This window comes from Limulus polyphemus, unplaced genomic scaffold, assembly GCF_000517525.1.
Source record: "Limulus polyphemus unplaced genomic scaffold, Limulus_polyphemus-2.1.2 Scaffold8145, whole genome shotgun sequence".
Taxonomy (NCBI): Eukaryota; Metazoa; Arthropoda; class Merostomata; order Xiphosura; family Limulidae; genus Limulus; species Limulus polyphemus.
Window position 1 is genome coordinate 12,866 of NW_013673755.1, and position 10,398 is coordinate 23,263.

General features: G+C 30.5%; 1 protein-coding gene across 1 annotated transcript in view; it reads right to left on the bottom strand.

The window, feature by feature from the left end:
• Nucleotides 1–9,907, bottom strand: part of LOC106475147 (chloride intracellular channel exc-4-like) — a 13,280-nt gene extending 3,373 nt beyond the window's left edge. Inside the window, exons 1-5 of the mRNA XM_022379341.1 lie at nucleotides 9,730–9,907; nucleotides 7,734–7,835; nucleotides 5,291–5,494; nucleotides 571–745; nucleotides 1–100 (exon numbers count right to left, since the gene is read on the bottom strand). Of these exons, the coding sequence (XP_022235049.1) occupies nucleotides 1–100; nucleotides 571–745; nucleotides 5,291–5,494; nucleotides 7,734–7,835; nucleotides 9,730–9,816 (668 nt within the window). The 5' untranslated portion in view covers nucleotides 9,817–9,907. The remainder of the gene's footprint in view (nucleotides 101–570; nucleotides 746–5,290; nucleotides 5,495–7,733; nucleotides 7,836–9,729) is intronic.
• Between the last annotated feature and the right edge of the window lie 491 nt (nucleotides 9,908–10,398).

Here is a 10,398-nt window from a genome sequence, read left to right on the forward strand (position 1 = left end):
GGGCACGACTGGGTGAATGCATCCAACTGATACATGTGATACATGTATTGCCATAAGTTGGTTAAACCTACTGGGATTTCAAACTCTGAAAAGTATTTTCCTAAGGAAAAACAATGATTATAATAATAAGTAATTTCACAGAATAAATTTCTTTTAATAACTTTATTCTGTGACAACCATTACTATGCTACAATAATAAAAATAGCTATGATACAATATGTATCTCTAACTTTGATAAAACTAATATCAAAAGGACTGAATCAACATATCAGTAATTTAAATTTTAGTGAGCAAGAACACTGTTAGAACAAATAAGGAAAGTAAACAATTTAGTAATATGGATGAGATAAACAAGGCTTACCAGAACAATTTTGGTTAGTAGCTATAGTTATTTAATATGGTGTTAATTAAAAATGAGTCAGCAAAATATTAAAAATATATAGTAAATTTCATGCACAAATAAGCATTTTAATGGAAGTGGGGAGTTAACAAAGACATATTATCCATTTAATATTTTGTGAAATAAAAGTGCAAGATTAATAAGTTTCTCATGCTCCTTTGCATACTCACCAGCTACTCTAATATGTTGCAGACGAGGCATCAGCTCACAATCAAAACAACACATTGTATCACCAGTTAGAAATCGTCCTGGCCGTGTACTAAGATGAGCATTGATGTTCGAAAGTTGATTTAAAAGGGCTCGTTTTGTTGGATCTCCTCCTCGCGTTAGCACTAACTTAAATTTCTAAGAAAAATTGTGCAAATATAAAACATTATCTATGAATTAACTGAAACATCATTCCACAGCCTTAATAAGTAACAAGATGTTCCTATCTGTGTACAGCTTCACTTTAGTTCATATAAGTCATTTCAAGAGTGAGATAAATTCCTTATGATTGAAATAACACAATAAAAATAAGAAAATGTATTAGTTACTTTTCTTAATGCATAATATTTGACCGAATGAAATATTAACAAAGAGAATACAAATAACACAGGCATGTGAATTTAAACTTCATAAAGTCGTTTTGGTTTTAATAACAGATTTTCCATAATTCAGCTACACAGATTCTGAAAATAATATTCATTCTTTTTATCATGTAAGGATTTTTCACAAATCAGGAAGGAAAAAAAATCTTACTTAGATCAAATTATTATTTTGTTTACTACAATGAATAAAAATACAAACAAAACTGAAGAAAAGGGAAGAACATTGATGTCATACAAATATGCATCCTCATTCATCCTGATTTTTTTTGTGAAATCTACATCTTTTAGTCTCAAAACTACGTGTTATGGTCTTTCTTTTATGTACCGAATCTGGAGCATCTCATTTTAATGGCCCGCAGTAATCAGCGATCATGCTGATGTTCAACCTTCCTTGATACCTCCTCTCTATTTTCCTGATATCTTGATGTAACCTTTCCCTTTTTTCCTCGCTGACGGCACTGAGATTTTCAGGGAAATAGGCAAAATGCGAGTGTAAGAAATAAACTTTCAAGCTCATATTACAACCCAACTCCTTGAATTTATCAAGCATGTTATTGACAATATTTTTGCAATTTGGGTCCTTGTTGTTTCCTAAAATTGTTTTCAATAACATCTTTAAAGGCAATTTACACTTTTTCAACTTTTCTTACTGTCTTTTCAAATTGTTCATCCAAAGTCAATTTCATAATCTGAGGCCCAACAAACATTTAACACTATTATAACAGAATATGTTTGGGTCATTTACACAAACTCTTGTTGTCAAAGAAATGAATAAATAATATTGAAATGAAAAAAATAATGTAAAAGTGGACGCACAAACAACTACTATCCAGAAATGACTCGTCATGTGGCCTGTTAACCGTTTATATACTAGCGGTGCGTTTCTTGTGGGTTATAGAACGAAGAAAAAGACTCTCATGTCACGATTGGTCTGGAGAACTCTATAGCCAGTGGTTGTCAACATTTTAAACATAACAAATTGTGACCCGATTTCAATGAAAATTATTCAGTTATGTAAAAGTACATATGACATTTCATGAAAAATCTGTATGTGATGGAGAAAAATGATTATCATTTTTGGATTCAGCGTACAAGAAGTACTGTAGAACATGTAAAAATTTAAAGACAATAAAACTACTGCAGGCCTGTGTAATGGTTGTCATTAAGCAAAATGATTAACTCTAGAAGATGAAGAATGCATTTTATGATGTTCAGTTTGTGGTTTATACATTTTCATGAGAAATACCAATCAAAGTTAAAATTAAGTTAGATGTGTTGTAAGTGTCTTTGTAGAATCACAAGAACTTTTAAGGTACAACATTTAGAAATATTTGTAGCTTAAAGGTAAAGTGTTAATGACATTGATCAATACATGTGCCTTCTTGTAGAGATATAATGAAAGATGTAAAGAGCTATACTCATGGAATGTGAATTTACAAATCACAAAATGGTTTCTTTCAAATTACATTTAAGAGAGTAAACGGAACAAAGCTCAACTATGTTGAATAAAAATATGAAATAAATAGTGCACATAATATCATATATGCAGTTAAATGTATTGAAAAACATTTTAAATGCAGTAAAAAGAAGTGTCAATCAAATAAAGTTAATGTATATTCTTTTCTCATCAAGAACTTCACAGTTTTTGAGTCCCCAAAGATTATTCAAATATTGCAGGTCTGTGATGAAAAATTTCAAAATTATTATTACATGTGCCCCACTCTAAAACAAATACGAACAGTTTGAAAGTTAATGCAGTATATAACTTAACCAAATCACAAGTATTTGTATGGCACTGCTAATGAAGTAATATTCATCTTTATAATCTACATATATTTTATAAAATAAATTTCCACTTCAGAAATAGTTAATTCATCTTATAAAATAATTCATAGATTTTCAGACAGCTATGTTTCAAAAAATTAAAATAAAACACAGAAGATACCATACATACATACATACAGCTACACCTGCAAGCCACAATACTTGTGTTAATACAAAAACTTGAGCTGGCTTTAAACTTAATGGCCAAAGAGTTTAAAACTGTAATAAGCACTTCATTATTAAAGCTATTAACTGTGAAATTATACCCTAGATTCTTATCAAAGAAGAATATTTAACAAGTTTTGTTGTATAAAGATAACCCAAACATTTTTATATCTGATAATCAAATCCATTAGTTAAACAGCAATTTGTAAAATTTTTGACAGACAAAACAAAACCAATATTTCAAACTCTGGTCAATACTGCTAGTATTCAAACAATTTTTTTTTTCCAAATGAAGCCGCTTTTCATAGTTAATAATTATCTGAAGTACACCTAATTTGCAAATTTACTTGTTAAAGCTGTTGAAAATGTGCAGAGCTAACGGTATGCCACAGTTAAGAGTTGCTGTATGTGAAAGAGTGAGATTAAAAAAATCAGAGGACAAAGGACACATTCTAAAAGTTTTCTCATATTTACATAAGGAATAATAACTCCTTCAACAAACCATTCTTGTTTGGTGGCATCTACATTGAAATCTCTTCCTGAGGTGTGTGTGTAAATAAAATATTAATATGATAAACTAAATTTCTCAAAATAAATATATTAATGTAGGTATGCTTGTCTACAAAAAAAAAAGAAGAAGAAGCAAATGTAGCACAGGATGGTACAATATGCCTTGCCTGCTTTTTTTTTCAAAGGTATTGTATATTTCAGTTTCTTAGTTTGTATGCACAGATATACTCAAATTTAACTTTCCCCATTTTGAAAACATGCAAGATGTGGATTTGTTAATTGGCAATTAACCAACTTTCTTGCAGAGAAGACAGCATGTGGTGTCCAGAAATAGAAAGCTTCCTTTCCTGTCAGTGTATTGGATGATGGTTAGGAGCAGCCACATTCTACAACTTAACTGACAATGGAAACAGATCTTGAATATGTAATGTCTTTTGTGCAAATTTGGTTTTTTGTTTGGATATTTTGTTTTGATACTTAAAAGTAAATTTAACTCTAAGGTTTCTAGATGGAATTAGAAGGATTTTTGTAAGACCAACTTTTGGAAACCTTTCAGTAACTTTTGTAGTTTTTAAGACTTACTTTTACTTAACATTTACAGTGACCATTAACCATTTGATAAGTTGTGCTTTGACTGTAGCAAGTGTAGCTTAGCTAAAGAATTGGAAGTTCTTTTCATTTTTATTATTGCAACTAAAATTATTTGGATTTACTTTTGTGTAAATGTAATGTTAAACTGTAATTTCAATTCTAATTAATTTTACTTGGGACTTCATTTTCATATTAAGATTTTATAATGATAGTTTAACTTACAGGGTAGGGCACACCAAGCTAATAAGATCTTTCAAATAAAGTATCTTGCTCTTATCAGTTCGACACATACCACTAAACACTTGCCCTTGTTTTTTTATGTATTATTGTAAATGCATTTGTTTTTGTGGAAAATAAACATTTTTATGCTCATACATCTATTAGTATTAAGGCTTTCTTCTAGATGATCCTGGTTGTAGAAACAAATACTCCATAGTACTATTCTCAGAGTTTCCAGTAACTAGGCTTAACTGACTAATGTGTGGGAAAACTGTTTTAACAAAAATACCTTACAACTACTTTTGAAGTGAATTCTTAAATCCATGTAACAACAAAATTCGTCAACAGTGACCTGGACCAATGGATTAAGTTGAAATGATAAGAAACTTAAATGAAACTGATCATGGTTACCACAGTTATACCACACAAGTGCAAGAAACAAAATCAATACTGAATCTGGGCCTAAATGCTATCACTGGATTGAATAATATGCAATACCATTGGATTTAAGGGTAATTAAACACTTCATTATGACTGAACCTAGATACCAAAATTATCACTGGATTGAAACCCAAGTGACAAGAAATTTCTTCAAGATTAAATCTGGATTTTCTGACTGTCGCTGTATTAAAACTTAAATGACAAGAAACTTTAAAATTAAGTATATTTCAAGGTTTGATTTTGATAATATTTTTAAAATACTTATCTAGACTTACTTTTACCTGAAATAAATTTTGCAGTAATTTGCAAAATACATACAAGAATAGCTGTTTAATTGTACCCTATCAACTACATTGAATCATACTAAATCAGTTCTAAGGTGTTACTTTGCAAATTATTCATGAAGAATACATATTATTTTAATATGTATTTCATTAATTTGAAATTTAAACTTTTTTCTCAAGACTTATAATATTTATCCAATTGGATGGGTTGTTTTTCTAACTGAAAATATTATGAAAGCATTATCTTAAATATAATATTTACTAACACTGAACAAATTCTCAATAACTTTAGCTGTTTCTTTGTCTTGAATGAACAGATTATACCCGCCAGGCACATTCTTCATGATGTAACGTTCTATCTTTTCATTATCCAGGATTGCTTGTCCATTATCAATCAGGATTGGTGGTGGAGTAGAATCAAAGTTTGAGCGGAAATCTGGTGGAGGTTTTAACATGTCAACTGTTGTTACCTTAGAATGGGAAGAAAATTATATCACACAAATGTTAAAATATTACTTCACTCCCATGCTTAAACTTCTAGGAAAAGGGGGAAATATGGGTAATATAATATTACAATAAGACTGATAATAACTTAAATTGCAGCATTCTTAACTGGCTCACTATGGGTTTCAGTAAAAATAACTTAAAATAGCATTTCAACTGGGAATCAACTGATTATGAAACATCAAGTTTTTAGGGCATATAGCAATTAGCTTCAAAAACTTTAACATATCAAATGTTCTTGAGAAATGGAAAAAATTACCTTACACAAAAAAATCAAACAACTGACTCCTACATTATTTCACTTTTTTGCTTACAGCTCTATAGAAATTATCATGAAAACTAATACATGCACTGATAAAATAGGTTTAAACGTTTTGAATTTTCAATTAAAAATATATTAGCTGTTAGCTACAAGCCTTGATTTCACAGTATATTAAAGTAACTGAAGATTTCTATAAACTACAACCACTACTAAAAGTCTTGTCATATTAAATGTTTAAATGAAAATATTTGTCCAGCATGTTAAGCAAAGTGCCTTATCATATAACATTTCAATCCCCACTCTTGCTTGCAGTTGTTGTTTCCAAATAAGATAATTATCAATAAACCTAGATAAAGTTATCATAAGATTGATTTGAAATTTTTGTTTTTAGATCCAATCAACAGAAATAATTTTTTACAATGACAAAGTCTGATACAATAAACAACTAACAGCTTTACGCTGATAAAAATCTGTGACTATTGTAAATAAAAGATATCAAACATTTATTAGTCATAATAATATTTGATTACATAATTATTGGCTATGTAATTAGGTACTTCCTTGCAGAAATTAAGTAATGAGACACAAAAGATAAAATTTGTCTATTATCACATATAATGATCTTATTAAAGTTATATTTATGCAGTATATAGTTCTTTTTCAGTCATTCTGGCAAATTGCATTTTTCAAAAATTCTAGAACGAGTAATCAAGCAAAAGCTATAAATTGAAAATAAATTCAAAATACAAAAATACATTATCATCCAGAATACAAATTGACAACTGGTAAATATTCTAACATTTATAATACAAAACTGTCCACTCAAAACAAGAAGTAACTAACAGCCTATACATGAAACACATACACTTGTATAAAAATAATAATAGGGTACATAAAGTGCTTGTAAATTAAATATGATTTTGAATGAGCTGGTCAGTAACACATAAAAACTTCAAACACAGAACTAAAAAGATATAAAATATATTTAAAATGAATGACTTTAACAAAATTTATCTAGGCCTTTACTCAACAACAATACAACCTTCTCATCTGAAGGAATAAGAAAACTATTCTGATCACAATACACACACAACTTTACTTTAGCTTATTTAGGAATGAAATATAAATTAAACTGCAGCCAATGCTATAATCAAATTTTTTCTTGAAATGTTTAGCTTTCTATAAGCTACATTTCTTTAAAATTTGAAACTTATCAACTTTTATATAGGTTATTTCTATTACACATTATCAACTTGTGCACAAATTCACCTTGAATAAAAATGTCGAGAGAAACTCAATAACATAAATCTGTGCACACTAATTACGTTCCTCCAATGTTTGTGTAGAGCTTCTTCACATTGGTATGGTGACTATTTCTAAATGTATGTGAACATCATCAAGTGATTTTACCAACCTCACAGGCAAGCAATCATAACATACACATATACACCTACAGTGCACTTCAAGCCACAGAAAACATTTACTTAGAAAATTCTTGCAATTCAAGCCACAGAAAACATTTACTTAGAAAATTTAATAAAAAATTTAAAACTGCCAAAACTCTGTTGAAACAAACAACCTGAATGATGAACTGATAATAATGGCTGCAAAGATTTTACATCAATACATACATAAAAAATAAAAAACGACTTGCTGAAAGTTCAGGAAGTGGATGGAAATATCATCTAAACACCAATTCAACAGGAAAGTTGTTCATCTCAACAACTTTTAACTGTTCTTAAACTGCTATGTCTTTTAATATGTTAACATTTCACCCAAAATCTGGATTACACAACTCTATGAACAATGTATACTTTTAACCTTAATAATATAGTACCACAGTGATTGAATACCTGTACACTGTACTATATTTGGTTATATCTACATTATTTTTAGAATATGTTAATTATTCATGAACCATGCTAAAAACTTATCTTATTTACCTTTAATGATATAGTTTTTAGTTCAGCTAGGAGGTATAGGTCCATGAAGTACTCTTGACAGAAAAGACAGGCTCCTTTACGGCGACCATCAATGGTGGAAGCCTACAGTATGCAAGATAATGTTACAACTAAATTAAATTCAACTTAAAATGAGTTTAATTATTTATCCTGCATATACACATATAAAGACCTGTCAGGCAATTCTCTCTGACACTTGTACTATACTAACTAATTTACTGATGATAAAAGAAAAAGAATATTCAAAAGAAAACTTACCAAATACAGCATTCACTCTTATGGAAAATAATTTCTAAAATAACTCATTAAAATTATTTATCAATTATTAAAACAGCCTATAACTTTGAATAATGTTGTACCGAGGGTTAATTTTACTTTATAAGAATAATGTCCCAGTCCTTATGCTGCCTTTGGTAATATTTCTTCCATTGTTGATTGTGTTGAGGTTGATAATAATTATAATTATGCACTATTGTACAAAATCAATGTTTCCAATACAACAAGCTCTTGCAGTGGGTGGTAAGGTCAAATCTTGAAAAATTTTCCACAAACCTTCCACTGCAAATAGATACTGGCTTCCAGAACCATGTTTAAGTAGGAAATGTTTGTAATTATGCACAAAGCTACACAATGGGCTATCTGTGCTCTGCCCACCACGGGTATCGAAACCCGATTTCTAGCTTTGCAAGTCCACAGACATACCGCTGTGCCACTGGAGGGCATTAAGCAGGAAAAGCACAGAAATCTACTGAAGCTGCATCAGGACAAATTTACAAATTTGTGTTGGTGAATAGATCTGCTATAATTCTAGTTTTTTCAACCATCTTTTTCATAAAAACAGACAGCCATTGATTTCAAAATGTGGCTTAAAGCTTATAAACTGTTCATGTGCTGGCTTTCTTTAACATCAAATCCTTGTTTATTATCTTGTTAATGGTACCAGGAGATATGCTTAGGTTCATCACAATGGCTTTTTGGGTTGAAGGGTTCTTTTTCATAACAAAAACCCTTCATTTCAATGAAGAAGGAATTGCTCCTGATTGGCTTGGAGTAATTTTGGAGGCCACTACTGTCATAACATTCTACTGTAAGTTTTTACAACTTTGAGGGAATGTTGATGCCTCCTTTCTTTACAATGTTGTACCCTTTAGCTCTACATAATTCAAACATCTATATGAATATCATTTCACAGAAAATGCTGTAATTATTATTCAGCATTGCCCTATCAAATGGTCAAGAATTCACTGTAAATTTAATATCATATCACTAATGGCACCATAGCTTACATATGCAACAACATTAGCATATGCAAACTGTTCTTACAAAAGTGTGATTAACCTTCCATAAAATATAAATGAAACTACCATGTGTACTAGAAATTACATATGGCCCTAAAATAGACTCCATTATCCATCTTTCATCTCTATTTCAAAAACTATTTCTGGTATAAGCCCTTGTTCAGACATTAATCCTTTTGCAATGGGAGTCCCTTTTAACACTTTTCTGTGCAAGTCACTGTGTTAACATTCAAAATTTAATTATGTCCTTTACTTGAAAATAAACCTTTAAAAAACTACTTAAAACTTCAGATGTTGGTCAAGTGGCCAACGAGCTATGAAAATTCTCTACTTAGGTTCTCTGTATCTCTTCTCACATAACCTTTTGACTCGTTCATTTCTACACAAACCCATCCAAATATTCTGTTTGGTCCACCTCATCCCCGCCACCTTGATAAAACTGGCGCCGAACCTGACTGAAACTACTACTACAAACGATATATTATACTCTGTACAATGCACTGTAGTACTTTTCAGACGCTCAGTAGTTTTAACGCTACTACTAGTCTTTAGCTCTAACTAAGTTAGTTTAAGTCCCTAATTTACTCAATTACTTCACGTTTCAACTTACTGGTCTAAGGTTGAAAATTGAACTTTGATTTACAAGTTTAGTACTGGATTATTCTGAAATTTTTACTCACCCTTATGATCAGTTCAATCTCAGGAATATCTGGAGACTCGTTATCATTAACATTACCATCAACAGCATCAAAATTTTCTTCCGACATAATAACTTCTGTCAAAATGCTAAAAATTAAAAATAAAATTCAGCCTCAACCCTCCTCTAATAGGCTTACACTCTACCACTTCCTGCTTTCCCTCTCTCGCCCTCTGATGGGTTCAATGTTAACTTACTCATATACCAAATTTGTCAGACATATTTAAAAAAAACTCTTCACATAAACAAATTTAAGTTATTCTTCTATAGTAGAATTTAAATTAGTTTAAGTATTCAAATTTCTTTACTGATAATTATTTCGCAACGATGACCATATGTATGATACTAACTGGAATGCTTAAATCATAATGAAATATACTGCCCTTAGAAGTCAGAGTATTATGTTTTAAATCTTAACTATGCTTTTTGTAGCATAGTTGTACACTAACTAAACATTTTTTTTTTATTTGCGAGTTATGGTTGAACAAATGAGCATGTTTAGTGGGACGTGGATTCGAACCCGCGATCCTCATATTGCAAGTCGAGCGCCTTATCCACCTGGCCATGCCGGGCCACTAAGTAAACAGATTTACCAGGCTACCCTATATCTAGTAATCTCCCGACTATTCCCGAAGGTTCGAGAGGTGGCGTG